The sequence below is a fragment of the Perognathus longimembris genome, chromosome 2, assembly GCF_023159225.1.
Source record: "Perognathus longimembris pacificus isolate PPM17 chromosome 2, ASM2315922v1, whole genome shotgun sequence".
In the NCBI taxonomy this organism is placed as follows: domain Eukaryota; kingdom Metazoa; phylum Chordata; class Mammalia; order Rodentia; family Heteromyidae; genus Perognathus; species Perognathus longimembris.
Genome location: NC_063162.1, coordinates 13822012 through 13845745, shown reverse-complemented (window position 1 = coordinate 13845745; position 23734 = coordinate 13822012). Strand labels below are relative to the sequence as shown.

Sequence of the window (23734 nt, the reverse complement as noted above, 5' to 3'; positions counted from 1 at the left end):
CTGGTCTCCTCTTTTCTTATTCCTTCTCTTAATCCCCTCTCCCCCCTTTTCCAGATTTCTCAGAATACTTACAGAAACCTGATAGGGAAAGACTGTGCTCTAATTTGTATGATGTTCCACGGGGCTGAAAGAGAACATGGACACAACATTGCATTGTGCTCTCGTTACTCTGAGGGTTTAAACAAAAAGTGAGGTGGGGGTGAGGAGGACTGAACGCAAGAATTTATTAGATAAGAAGAAAAAAAAAATCCAGGTTTGAGCTGGGGATAAGAGTGGGGCTTATTTGGGATAAACATGGAGAAGGAGACAGGCGTAAACAGAAATGACAGAGTAGATGCTTGATTAGGAAAGATTACAGAAGGAAGAGAAGAAGGGACCCAGCCTATGTGTGTGTCTGTGCAAGCACGTGTGTGTGCACACCCATGCACATGGCTTGTTGGAAACTGGGGGCTTAAGTTTCTTTCTGAGGGGCTGGAGTTCTGTGGGAGGGGCTACTGAAAAACTCTTGCTTTGCTCAGCAGAGATTGGTTCCAATCCCGTCTCCACCCAAAGTGCTCCTCTATCTGCCACCAAATCTGTTTCCTCTCCGTTGCTCTGTGTGCTTTGAGGGGTGGGTAGTCTGGCTGGGGTTATCTGTGGTGTGGCGGAGACCAGGCTGGGAGAGAGAGTTAGTTTTAAGTTCGGTTTACAAAGTGGGCTGTTCTGATGGTGCTGTTACCAATGGGCCACATATTACTGCCGGGGGGTGGGGGCGGTGGGTGGGTGGGTGTGTGGAGGTTGGGGGAGAGGCAAATGTAGGTGACTGTCGAGCATCTAGAGAAGCTGATGGCTCTCTTATTGCAAGCTAGATCCTTCCATCCAACTCTAACTTAAAGACTCAGGCTGAAAGGTTTTATTTTCTAATCAATGGAATGCAGAAACTTACCAGCCCTCAGGGATTGATGTGAATCCCTTAACAGCTCATTACAAAGATGAGGCTGAGGGATCTTTGAACGGGTTTTCATCCCTGGTGTTCATTGGTTTTCCCAGGATAGGTTTTTCTTCCTTAGGCACATCTGATTTTGGTCAGGTAATTCAGCCCGTTATATTTTATTCTTTTTTTTTTTTTGTCACGAAGTCCTCACACGGGGGTGTAAGTCAGTCTGTGCTATCAGCTCCGAAGGAGTTAAGCCAGCTCGCCAAAGTTTGGCATCATGAAAATAAATTTGAGGCCTGGTAGGCATTAGCAAGGCCCAGCACATTTACAGAGCTTAATTAGTACGAACTGTAATTGTTCATGGTCTGCCAGAAGAAGTAATGTTCAGGAAAAGTGGAGTCCCTTTCTTGCAGAGTTCAGTTTGAAACCGATAAATCACTTGCATATTTGTGTAGTGATTCAAATGGAGCTGAGACCGCTCCCATCCCAACATGTGGTAAATTGTAAAGTCAATGAATTGCAGATGTAAGCTACAGTGAGATTCTCTAAGAAAATGCAGAATGAATGGGAAAGAATGATGCTATAAATATTTACTGAGCAGATAGCTAGATTCCTGCGTGCTGGGCCAATTATGATGTACTAAATGTATTAGTAAAATGCTTTAAAAATTGGAGAAGGAACCTGTGTGGGTCTTTGGGTAGGTTGGTTTGTTTTGGAAAGTGAAATAAAAAGGCACTGTGTTATTGTCATGTCAGTTTTATTGAGCCTGAATCACAATGGCATACCCAAAGAAGGACACATGAAACCCACATTAATGCAAATTAATTCGTTATGAGTTGCAGCCCTGTGACTGCTAAGTGGAGAAATGATGGTGGATCATTTTAAGAGTGTTAGTGGTGGAGCAACTTTTAATGAAATATGCCGTGTTAAGGACATGTCTCAGCACTTCAGCACACACACACACACACGTGTGTTTTTATTTATTTAGTTTTCTCTCCCTCTTCTAAGAAATGCCTTATACAAGAGCAGGAAACTTGATGTACTTATTTCCCCGCCTAGTTGAAGAACTTTAATTATGTTTTGATGCGTAAAGCAAACCAGCTCGTTTTAACCTCACATACTAACCCAGAAATACCCATTGCCAGCCAGTAGCCGGGTCAACTTCAACTTACTTCTTTTTTTTTTGCCTAGAGATGGTATAGCATGAAGCAGAAATACACGAATGTTAACATTCCCCGTAGACCTGTAGATAAAACTTTCTTGAAGCGATTCCCCCCTCCCCTCCTTTTTTCCTTCTTAGAGGATTTTGGTCTCAGGCAATGTTGCAAGTCAATACTTCTTTCCCCAAATGTGAGTAGGTGGATATGTATGGAAGCTGTAAAACTTAATGATCGGTCTCTGACTCATAGCTGATGGTTTCAGGTTGAGGAAAAGAAAAAAAAATTAATGAGGGTAACTAGACATGAGGGTTATAGACACTGATACAGGAGGAGAGACTGACTGTTCTTGTGTCCACAGGCCGAGTTTTGTTGCAGATGATTTTTTGAAGGCAAAACCGGCCTTTGCATGCTGTGCTAAAGATGTTCTGTCTACCTGTTTTTCTTTTTCTTTTCTTCTTTCTTTTTGTGTGCCTGGACTGGGGCTTGAACTCTGGGCCTCTAGCTCTTGCTTGGCTTTTTCCTAAGGCTGGTGCTCTACCACTGGAGTCACACCGGTACTTCCAGCTTTTTGCGATTCGAGTCTAACACACTGTCTGCCTGCACGGGCTTGGGAACTGGATCCTCGGATCTCAGCCTCCTGAGTAGCTAGGATTGCAGACATCAGTCCCCAGTGCCCGGCTCAGTGTCTAGGGCTTTGTAGGTGTCGTTCCACCTAGGAACTCACTAGTCAGCCTGATTTTGTTCTTCTTGGAGTCAGAGGCTCCCTTTGGCACTTAAAGAAAAAAAAATAAGGACAGTGTGAGGACGGGCAGTCCTAGTCCAGAGTTTTATTCCCTAGTAAATGAAAAAGGCTCTCCACAAAAAACGGTGGGACACGGCTCTGTGGCTTTCTTTTTGTTCTTTAGCTTCCCCCTCCCCTCCCCCCCGAAAATGACTGATAATATTAGCAAAGCTCTTAGAGACAGTAATAACAAGAGGCTCATACAAGGCTAGAAAGGAAAAGTAGACCAACCCTTTTCCCCCTCCCCCAACAGAACTAAGAAAACCAAAACCTCTTAGGACATGGATCTGTTATTTTTTTTTTTAAGCATATAAAAGCAAAAGCCAGGCAATTCATAAAACTGAAAATAAAGTAAGTGTTCTACCTCTTCCCAGCTTAGTGGGATGAATTGGCATTAGTGTCTTCATGCCATTGGAAGTTAACTTCAGTGCTGGAAAAACCAACCTTGGGCTTTTTTTTTTTTTTTTTTTTTACTTTTTGGTGGTGGTAACTTGAAGTATGAGAAACAGTTTCCTCTTCCATGGCTGGATATTTCCGGTGTTCCTATGCGAGGAGCATCAGCTTTAGATTTAGTCGTAAGGGTTAGAAATAAAACAGGATATGGTAACCAGGGAAGTGGGTTCATGGTAGAATGAACCCAGCAAGCTGTGTGCTGAGAACTGTCAAGTCTTCAAGTTCTACTCTGGACAAATGAGGGTCAATGGGAGTTGTAGTAAAACGATGAGTGGATAGGCTTGATAGAGCCCCAGGGAAGGAAAGTGTCATGGTACACTGGGAGGGAAGGAATGGAAGTAAAGTCCTCTGCACATCTCTCATGGTGGCTTTCTGGGCATCCAGCAGAGAGCGAAGTTCATGGCACATGCCCGAAGTTAAGAGATGACACAGTTGCTGGATGAGGACTTCTGGGTGATTGGTGCCAGGCAGCTCTGGGAGACAGTCACGTGGGCACCTGGTTCTTCAACTCAGCCATGTTGCTCTAGATCCTCACCTCCCTTCCATTTCCAAAACCCAGGATGTCAGTGGGTCAACCAGCTCTTGATCTCTCCTTCCTTCTTGCTTTTAGAGTCAGAGTGACACGATTGTTCCAGTTTAGAGTGCCCAGTGTTTTACTATCTGTCTTAAAAAGCTGAATTATAAATCAGCAAGCCTCTTTGCATTTTATATAGGGAAGGCAAAAGCAGTGGGGGGAAAATGTGTGTTCCAGGAAAGAGGAGAGGTGGAAACCCAAAGGAATAAGGAGAAAAATTTTAAGCCTTCACTGTTGTAGCTGGAAGTAGTGGAAATCTCTGCGAGACTCCATAGTTACTGGAGTGAGGATCTGATTTAGGCAGAGTGAGCTGCTTTTATTGTGCCGCTGGATACATGAGGGAAGTTATATTGCCTGGGGTAGGTGTTGTCTGTGTGATCGAAGGTTTCCCTGTTAGCAGAGTGTTCAGAAACTTGCAGCTGCACTTTTTCTCCCCCCCCCGTTTTGTTGGTGTTATTTGGTGATGAGGAAGACAAGGATTAAGAATAGCACTGGACAAATGAGAAGTGAGTTTGGCTTAGCTACAGTTGTATTATTAATTGATTCATGAGACTGACTATGAAATTATTTTCCATGACATTATCCTCCGCTATCAGGTGTCCATTCCGTTTTAATTGACAATGTAAGATTCCTGTGGTCACCCAGGGTACAGATTGCCAAGGGCTCCATGGGGTTTGTGGGAAGAAAAGCTTGGAGAAGTTTCCATTAAGCTCGGAATTGGGCAATTGGGAAAGAAGAGAATAAAACAAACCTCGGGGCTGAAAAGAGAAGAGACAAGTTGTTAGTGTCGCCCGCTCTGCTCGGGAGCACCTCTTCTCTCTGGAGAGCTGCTTTTGGGCCAAGAATTCCCAGCTCTCCAGAGACCTGTCCCAGGCACAAAAGTTGTTCTAAGACGCTGAGGAATTGTCACCATGCTGAGTGCCATCTCTTGCTTTCTGACTGGCAGTTTTTACAAAAAGAGCAAGGGGACAAAGCGTACAAATTAGTCTTTCTTATTCAGTGGTTCACTTTGGATGGACTGCTTCTGAGGGGTGGGAGCTAGGTGCAGGGTTGGGGGGTAGGGGTTGTGTTTAGGGGTGAGGAAGGTGAGGGGGTTCTTACACTTACTTTTGTTTCCTGTTTCAGGGAGTGTAGCTTATTGACAGGTTGGGTTGACATATATAGACACACATACATATATCTACCTTAATTGTTCTTCCTCTTAATTTTGATTAATCTGTTTTGGTATACACATAACATGCATATATATTGACTAGAACTGTGGTGTGTATATTTTGAGTTAGTTCAAATGTTTTTAGGAGTTTTTTTTTTCTTCCCCTTTCCTTTTTGAAAAGACAAACTAGGTTGGTTGGGAGACTTTTCTTTCTAAGAGAATGATACGAATTGATGAGCTCTGAATCTCACTTGAAGGCTAAATGATGCTTTTGTTTCTAGTGACAGGGAAGTATTTTGGCAGTGGTCACGGTACCTTAGTCTTAATAGCCGTAGTCTTTGGTGTCACTGTGTATGTGGAGATGGAACTGATTTGCCCTCTGAGGGATGAGGGGTGGGGTTGAGTGGGATACCATCTGATTGCTCCTCCTTGAAACATCACAACTTAATTTTCAGGTAACTGCTGAGATCCTTGAGTGGGTTGTTGATACACCAAATCTACAGGTGGCATTTGCTTTTCTAATCAGTTGGCTCTCAAGATTAGTAAGTGCTCTTTGGGGAAATAAGAATTTAGTGAGGAATCTTGGGATTCCTCTTATTTGGGGGATATTTCCTGCCATGATGGGTGGTCTTGTAGGGGTTCCAGCGAGAAAGGCTGGGGTGAGGAGACTTTGCCTTGAGCTGGGGAGAGGCTGCGTAAGCCTGTAACTTAGCAAGGAGCGGGTCTTAGCAGACTGGTGGCTGGCTCTTGGGCAATCCTTGACGCCCTTTGGGGAAGTGTGGATTACTAGAATGCGGGCCGCAGAGACCTCCTGGGCCCACAGCTTCATCATTGTGAAAGAATGTATAAGGCATGGGGGTGGCCCCTGCATTCTGTCAGACACATTTGTTTTCCCAGAAATAGATTTGTGTTGGAGAGCCAAGGTCCCGTTATTAGAGCGAGGAGGAGAGGGGACTTACACTTGCTGCAATCTGGGGCTCCTCACAGTCCTCCCCCTCTGTCTCCACTCTCGCCTTCATGTCGCAACTCTGATGACTTTTTGCTGCCCCGTTAGTGTTTCCTCAGCCTTTTTGCTCAGCGCACTGGCTTCTTTTATGTTTAGTGGGCCTCAGTCTTCTCTTTTCATGTGATCGAGTCTCATTCCTGTCTCCCCTCCCCTTATTTGCTTACTGAATTGATGCTTTATTTTATTTAATTTATTTTTCGTAAAAAGCTTAGATTGGTATGATCATCTTATCCATAGCAACAAATAAAAAGTACAGGTCTTGATTGAATGCCAAGGCTGCAGATTAATCTAGAGAGGTTTGTCTGCTATTCATAAACTGCTTAAGATGTTTTCTTGTAGTTTGTGACATCAGCAGAACGCTTTGATTTGGTTTTTTCCTACAGCTCCATTTTCAGTCCGGCAGCACACATTACTCTGCGTACAAAACGATTGAACACCAGATTGCAATTCAGGTAGGAACCGCAAGAGATTCTGAAGTTTGATTTATCAATGTGTAGGTTTCTCATGTCTCTTACTGTCTGCCCCTTCCTGACCTGTGTGGTGGTGATGATAATGATGACCATGATGACGATGATGATGATGATGGTGTGATGATGATGATGGTGATGGTGGTGACGGTGGTGGTGGCGGTGGTGGCTGAATCACTGAGGGAGGTGTGGAACAGAAAAGAAGAAAGGGTAGAAGAAATGCTGCTGGAATGATCGAAAGGTACAGAAAGGAAGAGAAGCTGGTGTTGACGGTTATGAATATCTTGATCAGGCATCGTGGGCAGAGCTTGGCTACTGCGTTTGGCTTTGGGAGGGATCTTGACTTGGAAGGACAACGTGCTGACACAATGTGAACAGGAAGAATGAAGTGGAGCGAGACGGGAGAGTAGGCCATGTGACAGCCAGGAGAGTCGTTTCCGGGGGATCAAAATCACGCTAAGTGGTGCTAAGAATATCACTTTTGACCTGATGGCCCTGAAATGTTGGTTTCTCTTGGGCCTGTTGATATACGACACTGGAAGTACTGGAAGGGAAAGGTGACAGATCCCAGCTTCTGATGAGTGTCCTGTTTCCTGCTCGCGTAGTACTTCCATTCTCTTACATCCAAAGGCTAAACAAATCACAGACTAATATAGACTAGGAGCTGAACTGAAGCCAACAGAAAGCAATAGTGCAGGGAGACTAATACAATTTTCCTCTGTCTGCCTGGCCTTGCGGGGAGGAGGGGGCTACGCATGGTGTAACTGGTGGGACCAGAACTTATCTGTGTTTTGGATTAACCCTTGGCCGGGAGGCTGATGAAACTGTGGATTGTGGGATGGAAGTCTGGCTCCAGGTTCTTCCCTTCTTGTGTCAGTTGGTGGGGATTTCCACTGTCTTGCTGTTCTCTTTCTTCTAGAAAGTGCTTGCGGTCACGTGTGTGTGTATGTGTGTGTGTGTGGTGTGTACACATGTGCATCTACGTGTGCATCCCTTCAATCTTACAGAGCTCTTGTCACAAGGCTTTGCCACTGCAAATTTCGATCTTCTTCCATAAGACTGAAATAGCCACTTGCCCCTGGATAGATGGAATTATGCTACTTAGTTAAAAAAAAAAAAAAAAGCGTGAAGCTGGGGTGCTGGTGGTTCACGCCTGTAATCCTAGCTACTCAGGAAGCTGAGATCTGAAGATCAGGGTTCCAAGCCAGCCTGGACAAGAAAGTGTGTGAGTTTATCTCCAATTAACCACCAGAAAACTGGAAGGGGGTGCTGTGGCTGGAAGTGGTAGAGTGCTCGCCTTGAGTGGAAAAGCTCAGGGACAGCAGCGCCCAGGCCCTGATTAAGTCCCATGACTGAGGGGCGTGGGGGGAAGCATGAGTCAGGGCTGGGGGCGTGGCTTAAGTGGTGGACTATTTGCCTAGCATGTAGGAGGCACTGAGTTCAAATTCATATACTGTCAGCGAAGAATAAAAAAGAGAACGTGAACGGCAGGCACTATTTGGTGGGTTCTGATCTTTCTGAGGTGTAGTAACTAGTTTTAAAAATATGTTGCTCAGGTTTCCGGTTGTTATCTGTGTATGTGTGTTAGGGGAAAGTGTGACTCTTGACTTTACCCATCTACCCCCTAGCTATTTCCAAGACTAGTGTGTCAAGAGCTTTGTGCTACAGTTCTTGTTGGCACACTTCCTTTTTCGTGTGTGTGTGTGTGTGTGTGTGTGTGTGAGAGAGAGAGAGAGAGAGAGACAGAGAGAGAATGAGAATGAATTAGGGCTTGAACTTAGAACTGGGGTACTGCCCCTTAGCCTTTTTTTTTGGTTCAAGTCATAGTTCCACTTCTGGTTTTTTGGTGGTTAAGCATATCATGGATTTTCCCTCCAGGCTGGGATTCTTAGGATCTTCAGCTCTCTGGAGGCTGAGGTCTGAGGATTACAGGCATGAGCCACTTCCTTCCTTGTTGCTGAAGGCCTAGTAAATCTGGCTTTCAGGCCAGAACAGCGGTTAGACCCAGGCCTTGGTTAGAGACCCAGCACTGCCCCTAGGTCTGCACAAACCTGTGGGGAAGCCAGTGTCCGGAGGCTCTGGAAACCTAGTTGCCTGGGGTGTGGGAATTGTAGAGGCTGAATAGGGTGCTGATGCTTATCTCGGTGTGGAAAGGCTGGCTGGGGCCATGTCACTGGGAGACAGCCGAGCCCAGAACAGCTGGTGAATCTTTACACCCTGCGTTGAAGTGCCCCTTGTTTGGCTGGAGCAGTTCGTCTTTCTCCAAACCACCTGGCACCGTCTGGGCCATGCGAAGCGCTCTCTCAGGAGGAAGATGGGGTAAATTACAGAGCTCATTGTTTGGAGGACTGAAAACATCACTATTCCTCCATGAACAGGTAGTATTGTTCTCTCCTGCTTCTCTTTACGAAGGCTTCATGCCCATGTGGGCAAACAGAGAGACATTTTATTAGACAGCCAGTACCATGGGTTCAGTGTTCATTCTCTGTGTGTCTGATAGACCAGCACGAGGCCACGCCAAATGGCGTGGAGCTGTAATTTTAGTGTGACCATCAAAGGAAAAATGGCCCCAGACAAAAGAAGCGAAGGGGAAAAGGGGGGAAATCTCAGACAAAATGAACATCGTTCCCAGAGTACTCTGGGCGGCTCAGCAGCAGCCTGGGAGGGGGTGTGGTGAGGGGAAAGGGTGGCGTCGCTCTGAGGTGTGTGGTGAACCCGGCCTTGCCTCTGCTCCATCCTCCCACTGAGGCTGAAATGCAAACCTGACATTCATGGTAGGACTTTCCTTCCTGGAAAAAGGTCCAACTACTTGTGCCTTTAGACATACAGTCATTTTTCTGGGCATCGTAGCTCAGGTCTGTAATCCTAGCTACTCAAGAGGCTGAGATTGCTGTTCAAAGCCAGCCCAGATAGAAAGTCTTATCTTGAGTAAACTACTGAAAAATGCCACAAGTGGTGCTGTTGTTCAAGAGCATTGGCCTTGAGCAAAGAAGAAAAGCTCAGGGTCAGCGCTCAGGCCCTGAGTTCAAGCCCCAGGACCAGCAATAAATAAATAAGTAAGTAAATAAATAAATACTGTATCTTAGTAGGTGCCTGAGAGAGCCTGTTGCTCTCCTAAGCTCTATCCTAAAATAACCTCCTGTAGCCTGACACCATGCATCACATGAGTCTTAGCCTTTTTCCTTCCCATGACTCGGCCAGCAGCCCTGCTCGTGTGAATGGCTTCGGAACGATCCTGTGCGCATGTCCCACTAGTAAAAGGTTTGGTCCCATGTCCATGTGGATCTTCCTTGCTTTTAACTTGAATTGCCTACCTTCCTTCAGTTCTGGAAAAGATAAGGATAGTTGGCCATACTCTCCTGAAATGGACAACTATAACTAGAATGAAAATTTCAAGGGCTTAAACCCTCTCCCCCTTCACACAGTAATTTAATTCTATTCGTGTGTGTGTGTGTGTGTGTGTGTGTGTGTGTGTGTGTGTGTGTGTGATTTCTGAGGCTTCAATTCAGGACCTCGTACTCTCATTTGGCTTTTTTGTTGTTGAAGGCTGGGGCTCTATCACTTGAGCCACGTCCTCTTCCAGCTTTTTGCTGGTTAATTAGAGATAATCTCACAGACTTTCCTACCCTGGCTGGCTTTGAACTCTGATTCTCAGATCTCAGCCTCCTGTGTAGCTAGGACTATAGGTGTGAGCCACCAGCACTCAGCTGAATTGACTTTTTTTTGGCCAGTCCTGGGGCTTGGACTCAGGGCCTGAGCACTGTCCCTGGCTTCTTTTTGCTCAAGGCTAGCAGTCTGCCACTTGAGCCACAGCGCCACTTCTGGCCATTTTCTGTATATGTGGTGCTTGGGAATTGAACCCAGGGCCTCATGTATAAGAGGCAAGCACTCTTGCCACTAGGCCATATCCTCAGCCCCTGAATTGACTTTTGACAAAGGCCTGAACTCTTGAGTTTCGAGTGTTGTCATCAAAATCTATAGCACATAGTGACTATTGGTGACTTAACTGTGCCGAATGTGACATTTGGAGGGGGCAGTAACATTTTGATTGACATCTTGAGGTGTGATCTGGGGCCAGTTTGGCCCCTGCTTCAGTGCTAATTCCCATTATCCTGAAAAGAAGCCTTAGGCTCCATCTAAGTAGATGGAGCCAAATTAACAGATGTGTAAAAACAGCTGCCTCTCAGGCAGGTGATCCCAAGATAAGGGTTTAGGCGGGGCTGGGCCTTTCTGAAGGGAGCACTTCCAACCTCCTCCTCTTATCATTAATTCAGCCCCAAGAGCGGTGCTGGAATCGAGGTCAAGACCCACAGAAGATGTTTTCCTAGCTTTTTCAGAAGGGCTACTTCACAACCAATTAAGCTTTGTTTTAAGAGTATTTTGGCCAGAAGTTAATGTTTTAACACTAAGTCAGATGTGATTTAGGGGGGTGGAAAAAGCCCTCCACACAGCAAAAACAAACTGTGTAGACCTTTCTTGGTTGTTTTTCTTTTGAAGATGTGAAGTGGTTGTGTGTGTGTGTGTGTGTGTGTGTGTGTGTGTGTGTGTGTGTGTACAAAGGCAACTAGGAGAGGATCCAGAAGAAATGGACCATTTTATTTGTTTACACAGCTGAGCAGTGGAGGCTGCAAGTGGGTGTTGCATTCTCCCCTGTCTTAATACTTGTAAGATCCATTCCAAAGCTCAACCCTTCTGCTTGGTCCTAGAATTCCACCATGATTCACGGAGGCCACCAGCTCCTTCCTTCAGGGCAAGAAGGGTGCAAACTGGACAGTGTCCACATGGATCCCTTTTTCTTGTCTATCAACCAGATGTCAGATTCCTGAGGTGTCCACGCTGGGGTCCTTCGCCCCCACCACATGATAAATACATTCAGAGCTTAGTACAGAATTAAAGGATGGCGTGCCAGTGTTTATCAGGGCTCCTGGCTTCCCCTGCATTTGGGTCTCTGATGGCGGTCTCTTACGTTCTGGCCCTGTCACCCACCCTAAAGGGTCTTCCATGTTCACATGAAATGGCAGTTCTGGGGCTAAGTGGGAAAACTCCCAGAAACAGGCTCACTTTTTGGTTTGGACACTCATAGCAGGCTATGTCTGAGATTGTGTGCCCGCTTTCCATAAAGAAAATCTGACATGCACCCGTCACTGAGCAAGAGATGTTCTTTCCCTGGAGATATGTGATAAAGCCTAGGGGTACTGGCTAACTGGCTCAGGAATTCATTTCTTTTTCCATATGGGTGACTTCTAGCTGATTGTATGTCCATACTTCAGATCATGGATCAAAAATATGTATTGTGCTTCTTGTGCCAAGACCTTGGGGAATTTATCTGTGGGCCAAATGGACACATACCCTTGGTTCTCAATAATCTCAAACTTATTTATTTTTTTTTTTTTTTTGCCAGTCCTGGGCCTTGGACTCAGGGCCTGAGCACTGTCCCTGACTACTTCCCGCTCAAGGCTAGCACTCTGCCACTTGAGCCACAGCGCCGCTTCTGGCCGTTTTCTGTATATGTGGTGCTGGGGAATCGAACCTAGGGCCTCGTGTATCCAAGGCAGGCACTCTTGCCACTAGGCCATATCCCCAGCCCAATATAATCTCAAACTTAGTTGCTGTTCCAAGATTGTCTTTTTTGTTTGTTTGTTTGTATGTTTGTTTAACACGCCTTTGGTCTAAGGTGTCTAGCTAGTGTAGTCTGGGAGTTACTTATTTTGTGGATGTACTGGCCCTGGGGCTTGTGCTCAAGGTCTGGGCATTGTTCCTGAGCTTTTGTGCTCAAGGCTGCTCTACTGTTAGAGTTAGTTACAGCTCCACTTGTGGCTTTTGGTAGTTAATTGGAGACGAGAGTCTCATGGATTTTCCTGCCTAGGCTGGCTTTGAACTGTGATCCTCAGATCTCAGCCTCCTGAGTAGCTGAGATTACAGGTGTGAACCGCCAGCCTCCTGCGAGAGGAGTTACATTTTTAGACAGTTGTGATTTCCAGCCTGCCTACTAAAGATTGGGAATTACTACCTCAAAGTCTTCTGAAATCAATCAATTGATCTTACATTGGCCAAGTTAGTCATTTTCAGTTGCTGACTAGTAATGGAGGTCTGGAAGGTTCTCCAGTGGGATGAACAACAGTTTCTCATGTCGAGTGAGGAAGTAAACTGGCCGCACGTTACAGGGAGCTCCTGAGGTCTTTGCTTTCCATTTTTACGAAAGAGTAGGCCAGCCCGGCCCAGGTGGCTCACGCCTGCAACTCAAAGCCAGCCCAGGCAGGAATGCCCGTGAGACTCTTATCTCCCATTAACCACAGAAAAAGCCTGAGCTCTTTTGGCGCTGTGGCTCAAGTGGTAGAGCACTAGCCTTGGGCAAAAAGGAGCTCAGGATCAGTGCCCAGGTCCAGAGTTCAAGCCCTAGGAATGGAAAAAAAAAAAAAAAAGACAAAGGGTAGATGTGCTTGGTCTTGGGGTCAGAGGCAATAACAAGACTTAGTAATAGTAGCAGCTATGTTTATTGAATTCTCTGGTTGCATTGGGTCTGGTTTGTTAAATGCTTTATGGGAATTATTTATTGATTCTTTATACCAACACAGAGGGGCACTTTGTAAATGTCTGTATTTTGTAAATGAAGAAATAGACACCTGAGATGTTTTAACTAAGGTCAGTTTGAGTTCAGACCCAGGCATTGTGACTGGGGAGACGCTGTGGGGTATAGCCACAGGGAAAGTATTTCTGCTTAAAACCGTACTCAAGCCTCAACACTGACCATGTGGCTCAGCGGCAGAGCAAGTTGCCTAGCATGCCTTCACTCCTGAGTTCACAGCTAAGTTCTGTACCCAAGAAAATCAATAGGGCCTAGCGCTTTCCTAAGGTGGCAGTGGTGGCCCAGCTTTCTGGGCTTCCTCTGTAGGAATCAGCTGGGAGCTGTTTTCAGCGCTAATACTCCTGGGTCTTTCTTCCTCGGAGGTTTTCCTTGTCCAGTTGCACTAGGATGAAGGCAGTGGCTCTCAAACTCGCCTTGGTGTTTTCTGGAGGCAGCCGAAGAGCTCCAGATACAGATTAGGGCTCCTCCTCAGTGTTGGGTTCTGCAGGCTGGGGTGGGTCCCCCCACATTTAGAGCTTTAACAAGCTGTCAGGAAGAGCCGAGGCCCTCTTCTGGGTCTAGCACACACACTTCGGGTTCTAGGCGCTTCAGAAGTGTTCAGAACGGTGCTCAGATCCTGGCCTGCCCCAGACACGTGGTTCAGGATCCCCAAGGGTGCAGACGGAGCATCTGCCGCCCGCACCGCTTTCTAGGTGATTTGAGTGAGTACATAGGCTTCAGGCTTCCGGGTCCCAGCATCCTGGAGCACGTAGGGGTCCTTGCTCCAGGTGATCTGAGCACCCGCTCTGGCAGGCAGAATGGTTCTCTCAAGGCTTTTTTTGTTTTTCCCTTCCTTTCCTTTTACTTTTTCCTTTTGTGCTGGTCCTGGGGCTTGAACTCAGAGCTTGGGCACTGTCCTTCAGTATTTTCCCTCAGGGTGGTGGTTTGTCACTTGAGCCACAGCTCCGCTTTCTGGCTTTTTGGTGGTTAAAGATAAGAGCCTAATGGGCATTCTTGCCCCGGCTGGCTTTGAACTATGATCCTTAGATCTCAGCCTCCTGAGTTGCTAGGATGACAAATGTGAGCTGCTACGGCCTGGTGGTTAGCGCTCTCTAACTTGATGCTTTCCTAGGAGGCTGTCTGCATTTAGAGTTCTCAGTGGTAGGAGTCCATCCTGAGAACATCAGCCGACATTGGTGACCACTGAGTGTTTGTTATGCAGGGACCATTGAGAGATGGTAGGATCTGGTGTTACGCAGGGAGCATATAACGGGGGTTGGGGGCTGGGTGCCTCCTGGTGGTTTGTGTTTCCCATACTACTGGGCCCAGGCTCCTGAATTTCTTGACAGGCATCCTAAGGATGCTGATATAATAATGATGCTTGCTTGGCCCCAGACAGGTGGAACCAAAGTAGATTCTTTTTTTAATTTTTTTTTATTTTTTGTTGGTTGTGGAGCTTGAACTCAGGGCCTGGACACTGTCCCTTGAACTTTTTTGCTCAAGGCTAGCACTTCGCTGCTTTGAGCCACAGTGCCACTTCCAGTTTTCTGGTGATTAATTAGAGTTAAGAATCGTACTGACTTTCCTGCCCAGGCTGGCTTCAAACTGAGCTCCTCAGATCTCAGCTTCCTGAGTAGCTAGGATTATAGGCATGAGCTACTGGCGCCTAGCTCAAAAATACTCTTTTTTAAAAAAAAATTTTAATTTATTTATTAATTGAACACAAATTTTTTGGACAGGGTGTTGTGCAAAAAGGGTACAGTTACATAGTAGGGGAGTGTGTACATTTCTTGTGATATCTTATGCCCTGTTTTTCTTTCCCTTCTCTAGGTCAGGTAGACATATGTACAATATACAATGTATCAAGAACATAGACAGTAGCCACGTTGGCTGCGCCCAAGAAAATTCGCCTAGAGCTTTAAATGCAATGTCGATGTTAGACAATATGTCGACAGTAGTTTTATATGAACATACATACATAGATTTTGAGCTATTGTATTCCACTGAGAGGTCAATTTTTGACCTTTATGTGTTGAGTAATTGTTTAGTTACATACTATTGGGTCGCTGCCCCAATCCTGTGGGAAATACTATTTGATAAGCAGTTTTTGGTTTCACAGACTTGGTCTCTACTGTCTCTCTGTCTCCCTTTCTTAACAGTCATATATCAGGGAGATCATGCCCCTTTGATTTCTGTGTTCTAGGCTTGTCTCGCTCAACATTATTTGTTTGAGTTTTGACCATTTCCCTGCGAATAACAATATTTCACCATTCCTAATCCCTATGTAGTATTCCATTGCGTATAGGTACCATATTTTTTGGATCCATTCGTCTGTGGAGGGGCATCTGGGTTGTTTCCATATTTTGGCTATTGTGAATTGTGCCACGATAAACATGGAAGTACAAATGTCTTTTTGATATCTTGGGGTTTGCTGTTTAGGATAGATGCCTAGGAGTGGTATGGCTGGGTCATAGGGTAGGTCTATATTGAACTTTTTGAGAAACCTCCATACTGTTCTCCAAAGTGGTTGTACTACTTTGCACTCCCACCAACAATGGAGAAGGGTTCCTCTTTCCCCGCACCCCCTCCAGCATTTGTTGTTGCCTGAGTTCAGAGTATAGACCATTCTAACTGGGGTGAAGTGGTATCTCAGGGTTGTTTTTATTTGCATTTCCTTTACTACCAGGGATGTTGAACATTTCCTCATATGTTTCTTTGCCATTTTTATTTCTTCTCTTGTGAAGTCTCTCTTTAGCTCCTTTGCCCATTTCCTAATTGGTTTATTGGGCTTGGAGGGGCTTAGTTTTTTGAGTTCTCTGTAGATGACAGATATTAGGCCTTTGTCTGTTGCTGTGCTGGTAAAGATCCTTTCCCATATTGTTGGCTGTCTTTCTGTTTTGGTGGCTATGTCCTTAGCTGTGCAGAAACTTTTTAATTTGTAGTAGTCCCATTTGTCGAGTCTTTCCCCTATTTGTTGTGCCTCTGGGACTCTATTCAGGAAGTTCCTTCCTGTGCCTATTAAGTTCTAGCGTCTTTCCTACTCTGTCCTTCAGTAGTTTCAGGGTTTCAGGTCTGATATTGAGGTCCTTGATCCATTTTGAGTTGATCTTGGTGCATGGTGATAGGCTTGGGTCTACTTTGAGTTTTCTGCATATGGCTGCCCAGTTCTCCCAGCACCAGTAGTTGAAGAGGCTATGTTTATTCCATTGTATGTCTTTGGCTCCTTTGTCGAATATCAGCTGACTGTAAGAGTGCGGTTTTATTTCTGGATCTTCAATTCTAATCCATTGGTCTTCCGATCTGTTTTTATACCAATACCAGGCTGTTTTTGTTATGATGGCCCTGTAGTAGAGCTTGAAGTCTGGTATTGTGATACCTCCTGCACTGCTTTTTTTTTTTTTTTTTTTTTTTTTTTGCCTAGAATTGCTTTGGCTATTCTAGGTCTTTTGCTGTTCCATATGAATTTATGCATTGGTTTCTCTATTTCCGTGAAGAATGTGGCTGGGATTTTGATAGGGATTGCATTGAATTTGTATAACAATTTGGGCAATATGGCCATTTTCACTATATTGATTCTGCCTACCCATGAGCATGGGAGGTCTTTCCATCTCCTTATGTCTTCTTTGATTTTCCTTATTAGATTTTTATAGTTTTCATTAAATAGGACCATCACGTCCTTGGTTAAGTTGACCCCTAGGTACTTTATTCTTTTTTTTGGCTACTGTAAATGGAATTGTTTCCATAATTTCCTTTTCTGTTTGTATATTGCTGGTGTACAGAAAAGCTGCTGACTTTTGTGGATTGATTTTGTATCCTGCTACTTTGCCAAAATGGTTTATTAGGTGTAGGAGTTTGGGGACTGAGTTTTTTGGGTCCTTCAGATATAAGATCATGTCGTCTGCAAATAGGGATAACTTGATTTCTTCCTTGCCGATGTGGATCCCTTTGATGTCCTCCTCTTGCCTTATTGCTATGGCTAGAGATTCCAGCACTATGTTGAAAAGAAGTGGGGAGAGTGGGCATCCTTGAAAAAGCGACTCTTTTTTGGGATGTGGGCTTTACTGTTTCATGGCATATGGCTGGGCTGGAACTTGGGAATCTGCCTCAGCCTTCCAAGTGCTCAAATTGCAGGCAGCACGCACCCACCACCTGTTTTAGAGCCAGTTTGCTAGGCCAAGGAAGTGTCCGAGGCACAGAGAAATGAATTGACTTATTTGGGGTCCCATATCTCGGTGGGAAACTGGGTACAGGAAGAATCCAGGTATCCCCACTCTTATTTTATTTCTGTTTTTGGCTGGATAAAATAAAACAATCTAGTTTAAAAAATTAGTATACCGTTTTAAACATATGTGCTCTAATTACATCATTGTATTTGATTTGCCTGCTTTGAGATATGTCTGTTTAGTCTGTGCCATATTTAGGTGCTTGGGGCCCAGCCTATATAATTTGTAAGGTTAGTAAGGGCACAGGCAGAAGTCTGGTAGCCTTTGACTGAAATGGTTAGGAAGCAGGGGAAAACTGTTCTGTCAGCCTCTGTGAGCCTTCTTTCAGGACAGAGCTGGCAGTGTGTGGAGGTCTCTTGAGCTAGTCAGCTGGTCATATTTTCTTAGCATAACTTTGTAAGTTCCAGTTAATGATATTTAATAAATGGGTTAGAATCGACATGTATAGGCTTAGTGCTTTATTTGTTTCTGGAGTTTGATTTGGCTGGGTGATATCAAATCCTAACCACATAGCTGACTACAATTTTTTTCTTTCCCCTTTCCACTCCTTTTGCCTCCTCTCCTCTGTCCTGTCTGTATGTCGTTTGTCTGTCTAGGGATTGAACACATTGGCATAGCTGGCCTGCTTGGTTGGTGCTCTACCATTTGAGCCATGACTCTAGCTTGGCTTTTTGCTGGTTAATTGGAGATGGAGTCGCATAGACTTTTCTGCTTGGGCTAACTTTGAATTGCAGTTCTCTGGGTCTCAGTAGCTAGGATTCCAGGTGTGAATTACCAGTATCTGGCTCTCTCTTTCTCTCTCTCTCTCTCTATTTATTTTGGTGCCAGTACCGGGCCTTGAATTCAGAGCTTGAGTGCTGTTCCTTAGCTCTTTTCACTCAAGGCTACTGCATTACCACCTGAGCCACAGCTCCATTTCTGGATTTTGGTGGTTTAGTTGGAGATAAGAATCTTATAGACTTTCCTGCCTGGGCTGGCTTTGAACTGTGATCCTCAGGATACAGCCTCCTGAGTACTGAGCTGGGATTTCAGGCATGAGCCACCAGTGCCTGCAAAGCTGGATGGGTAATTGTTTTGGTAGGAAACAACCTTGTGCACGAGACGAGGTTTATTCCACCCAATTGTGGACTGCTACCCTCTAGTACCCTCAGAAATGTGACAACCAAAAATGTCTCTAGAAATGATCAATTGTTCTTAGGGCCCAAATCACCTTTGGTTGGCACCCGCTGGCTTGCAGGTGGTTTAAAGCATGTGTCTGGACACCGGTGCTTTGGTGCTATTGGCTTTGCATTTTAAGGACCATCCCGTGTGTACCAGAGGATGGGAGGGTTCTGCTGGCGATCCTGCCATCTCACAGGCCATCTGGAACTCAGCTTTGGTTGTGCCAGGCTTCTGTTTCCTGGCCTGTAGAATGGGAAAAATAGAAGCACTTGTTTCTTGAGGGCAGTTGTGAGGCCTTGTGAGACAAAGTGTGTCCTGAATGAATGGAACTTGTGCAGGGGTACAGAGGAGAGTGTCAGTTGCATTCAGGGTGCTGGGGCCGATGCCTGTAATCATAGCTACACAGGAGGCTTAGATCTGAGGGTTGAGGTTCAAAGTTAGCCCCGGGCAGAAAAGTTTATGAAACTCTTATCTCCAGTTAACTAACAACAACAAGAAAGTGGAAGTGGAGGTGTATCTCAAGTGGTAGAGTTCCAGCCTTAAGTGAAAACGCAAAGCAAGAACATGGGATCCTGAGTTCAAGCCCCAGTACTAGGCCCCCCACCCACCCCCCAAAAGAGAACCAGCTATTTTCTTTCCTTTTTTCTCCCTCCCTCCCTCCCTCCCTCCTTTCCTCCCTCCCTCCCTCCCTCCTTTCCTCCCTCCCTCCCTCCCTCCCTCCCTTCCTCCCTCCCACTGAGAAGTGTGAGGTGCAAGTTGGCAGATCTGGAATATGCCTTGTAACATGCATTGTGTATTTCTTATTTGCTGTCAAGAAGACTACACATGATGAATTTGATAGCCTCGACCATCTTTGCTTAATAACAAAGATTTATGACCTCGTGGGTTTCCGTTTGCTTTTCTCTTCTGTCCCTTTGACATTCCTGCCTAGTCCTTGCTACCCTTGACTAGAATGTAAACTCTTCTGAAGGGCTGCCTCGCATGTTACTCAGATTTATGTATATCTCAGTAGTTGGAAGTGGCCAGAGCTGTGTGTTTATGTCAGCACTGAGGATAAAGGGCATAGCACCGGAGTCTGAGGTGTGTGGATGTAGATTAGAGATGGCATGTGAAGAGCCCCTTTCATAACATGAAAGGTCAATGATTTCTTTTCTTCTATACTACCAAATAATTTGAGAGGGGTGTTTTTAGCCTGTTTGTGGCCTTGATGTGTTTTTCTGAGTTAACTTAGGTTTCCACTTGAGTTATGGCTCAATGTGTGGATTTTAAGTCTTAATGACTATGGCATTGCTCAAACACTAACTGTGATTAGGCTGGTTTCTATTTAGATGATTGCCTTCTAATTGTCAAAATATTAGTTGGTTAGCTGGCTTCTGGAAGTTTTATTACATCCCCCCCCCCCCTTCAAAATGATGAGTAGTGACTACATATCATAACTTGTTTTTTTTTCTCTTTTTGGGTAGTAATAGGGATTGAAGTCAGGGCCTCCTTCTTTCCAAGCAGGCGCTCTATACTTGAGCCATGCCTCCAGCTCCCTTTTGCATTAGTTGTTTTCAGGCTTTTGACCCTCCTACTTACGCTTTCCATGTCTTTGAGGATGGCCGGCACACAGCACTGTGCCCAGCCGCTGTGTTTCCCCCTTAGCTGGGATAACAGGCACTCAGCATCAAGCCCAGCCATTGGTTGAGGTGGAGTCTCACAAACTTTCCTTCTCCCTGAGCTTCAGAAGTAGCCGAGATGATCAACTTGAGCTACTGTGTCCAGCAATGTAACACTGTTGGACTTTGACACTTGTCATTCATCCGACGCAGGACTTTGCTTACTTGTGGATGGATGAGTCTGTATGAATAAATTCGTTCTTTTTCTGTTCCCCAAACTGGGCCTTACCGGAGATCTTGAAGTTGAGATGAAGCACCAGGAGAAATGGCTTTGGTTGAACACTGGAAATGTTCCCAGGCTCGAAAATGGATGTGTGTTAGTAGGCCCAGCCTAGGGGGCCAGGGCTGCTGTTTTCCGCTGGGCTTTGGTGAGGCCGCCCTGCAGGGAAGACAGCTCTGTGTCAATAGTTTCTCAGTTGATTCAGTAAGCATTGTTGATGATTGAAATTGAAGAATTGTGAAGACAATTCATCTTGAGGAAGAGAGAGCGTCGGGTGTGAGCTAGGCTGCTGGCAACAGACATTGACATACGGGCCGTCATCAAACTAATTGTTGTTTGAATTACCTGTTATGATCCGATGACAAATCTGCCTTGCTCCTGCCACTGGAGCAGAAAATGTAGCTTGAATTGGCGTGATGTTAGCAAGTGTAAACTGTACTTCAACAAGATGGATAAACCCAATTATGGGGCAGACCTGTAGAGAGAAAATCCATTTAAATCTCGTAATGTTAAGCAGAGCTGTGTTTAATTCATTTGGACCAATTTGGGAATGATGTATGAGTGTTGGTGAACATTCGTCAAAGGGTGACCGCTGGGGGAGACGGATGTGCTGATGGCGGCGCTCTGGGGAGGCGCTGAGCTGGCTGGCGTCTCAGCAGCCTGTCCTAATGGCCGGGAAAGGCAGAAATGACAGAACGATGTACTAACAGCTGTAGTGGAGCAGCCCCGTGTAAATGAACCAATAAGGGAAACAGACGAGGCAGAAAGAAGAGGAGCTGTTGTTCCTAAATGCCACTGGCAGTCCCAAATCTAAAGGAAATTTGAGGTTCCCAGACTGTTTCTAGCCCCATACCTTCATAGGCTTGTCTCAGCTTTGTAGTGGAGGTGTAGAAAAGCCTGGTTTAGAATGCAAAAGGATGATTTAAGAGACTCAGCTTTGTAGTGGAGGTGTAGAAAAGCCTGGTTTAGAATGCAAAAGGATGATTTAAGGGAATCAGAAGGAGAAGGAGAGAAAGAGATTTATTTAAATGGATAGACTGAGATGTTTGATTCTCTCTTGGAAAGCAGTTAAGAGAGAATTGTTCTGAGATGCATGTATTATGTATCTTTGAGACAGTTTGAAAGGTCTTGTCTATTAAAATTTTTCTGCAGACTGCTGGTGTCTCTCATCTGTAATGCTAGCCACTTAGGAGGCCGAGATCTGAGGTTCATAGTTCGAAACCTGCTTGGAAAGTCCATGACACTTGTAGATACACTTAACTACCCTGAAGCCAGAAGTAGAGCTGTAGCTCAAGTGGTAGAGTGCTAGCCTTGAGAGAAAAAGTTAAGGGACAGCATGCAGGCTCTGAGATCAAGCCCCAGTGTCAGCACACACCCACCATTTTTCTTCCTCTACTTTTACCAGCTACCGAGTGGTCACCTAGCATTGCACATAAAGTAGGTGCTTTAATGATTGGGAGCTTTCAGGAGTAGCTACTGGAGTTTCCCAGATAGCAGGATTTTTATATCCTAGCTTCAGACAGCACTCATTCTGGAGTTTGCATTCTCTGTAATTTTTCCTTGTTCTCTTTTTACTGGCTTGGGGTTTGAACTCCACACCTCTGACTTGTTAAGTAAATACTCTGCCACTTGAGACCCACTCCCCAGCCCTTAATTGCTGTAGTCATTTTTCAGGTAAGGCCTTACAGTTTTAAAGCTGACCTTTGGCCAAGATCCTCCTGTCTTCGCCTCCCATGTAGCTGGGATACCAAGAATATGTCATCATGCCTGGTTTATTTATTGAGAGGATATCTTACTAACTTTTTGTCAGGGATAGCTTTCAACTTCCATCCTACCTTTTCCATCTCTCCCTCCCAAATAGGATCGATTACAGGCCTGCACTACCTGCGCCTGGATAGAAAAATTTGATTTTATATAAGTATCATTGACGTTGCTTTTTATCCCTCCTCAGCAGTATTGATTTTACCAGTGATGTTCTTGGCACGCTCCAACCTCATTTTATTATAGGGGAGCTGAGGAAGATCCCTAGTGAGTGGTTGTTTGCTTTTTATCCCTTGGTTTTGTTTATTTATTAATTTTTAAAATCTTTTCTTTTGCGCTCTGAACTGAACATGGAGACTGTTAAAGAGAGAACTCTAGAGGCCAGATTGTACCAGGAGCTTGGCAATGGATAGAAATTCATGGCTGTGTTTTTGCCCATCAGTTGAATAAGGGGAATGGGGTTAAGGCCCCAAGAGTGTGTTCTGGCCCTGGGGAACTCCCTCTGTATGAGGACATGGTGAGCATTTTGTGTCTCTTCCAGGCACATCTTTTCAAATTTTGATGAGTTTTTTTTTACTTTCTAGTTTTCTCTGTTAGAACCACTAAAGGATGGATCAATATAATAATTAAAAAGGACCTTATAATAAAACTTTGACGTTATGAATTTTCAGAATCTGAATATGCTGATCGAATTACTAGTAGAATGTAGCTAAAGGACTTTGAGAAAATTTAAACTACCTTGTCCTTCAGAAGTCTTCAGGAAGGCTGGGCGCTGGTGGCTCATGCCTTCAACCTTAGCTACTCAGGAGGCTGAGATCTGATGATCGTGGTTCAAAGCCAGCCTGGGCAGGAAAGTCTGTGAGACTCTTATCTCTAAGTAACCATTAGAAAACCGGAAGTGGTGCTGTGGCTCAAAGTGGTAGAGCGCTAGCCTAGAGCAGAAGAGCCTAGGCCCTGAGTTTAAGCCCTACCACCAACAAACAAAAAAAGCAACCCTCAGATTGGCCAAGCCCATTACTTAGGAACAAGTCTAAGATAATGAAATGAACTTGCAAGAAACACACGGGGATGCACTGCTGAGTTTGAGGATGTTCTCTCTGAGAGAAGCAAGAGTTCCCCCATGTTCTGTGTCTGTCCAGAGCTCTGCTTGGAAGCAGTGGTCGATTTATGCTCCCCAGGATGGGGTAGAGATGTGAATGGCACAGGCAGGCAGTAAGAAGAGAGCACCCATTCTGCAGGTTGAGATGAACTGTTCGTGTTGAGGTGCGTCATCTTAGAGCCCACTGGGGTGTTTTGCTGGTTAACTTCCTGCTCGTGTGTGTGTGTGTGTGTGTGTGTGTGTGTGTGTGTGTGTGTGCGTGTGTGTGTATACGGGTACGTGTACGTGTACGTGTACTGGGGCTTGAATTCAGGACTTTGGCCCTGTCCCTGAGCTTATTTGCTCAAGGCTAGCATTCTACCACTTGAGCCAGACCTCCACTTCTGGCCTTTTAGTGCTTACTGCGAGATAGAGTCTCATGGATTTTACTGCTTAGGCTGGCTTCAAACCATGATCTACAGATCTCAGTCTTTTAAGTAGTTTAGGATTATGGGTGTGAGCCACTAGTCTCTGGCTTAAGTCTCTACTTTCTGGTTT

The 23734-nt window shown here is 45.2% G+C and overlaps 1 protein-coding gene across 31 annotated transcripts in view; it reads left to right on the top strand.

Annotated features, from left to right (window-relative positions):
- The window catches only part of Tcf7l2 (transcription factor 7 like 2), a 201530-nt gene that overhangs the window by 6591 nt on the left and 171205 nt on the right, over positions 1–23734 (top strand). For 14 of the 31 annotated variants that reach the window (XM_048338222.1, XM_048338220.1, XM_048338226.1 and 11 more), the window contains exon 4: positions 6427–6495. The exons of the other annotated variants lie outside the window; for them this stretch is intronic. In XM_048338222.1, the coding sequence (XP_048194179.1) occupies positions 6427–6495 (69 nt within the window). The remainder of the gene's footprint in view (positions 1–6426; positions 6496–23734) is intronic. 31 annotated transcript variants of the gene reach the window in all.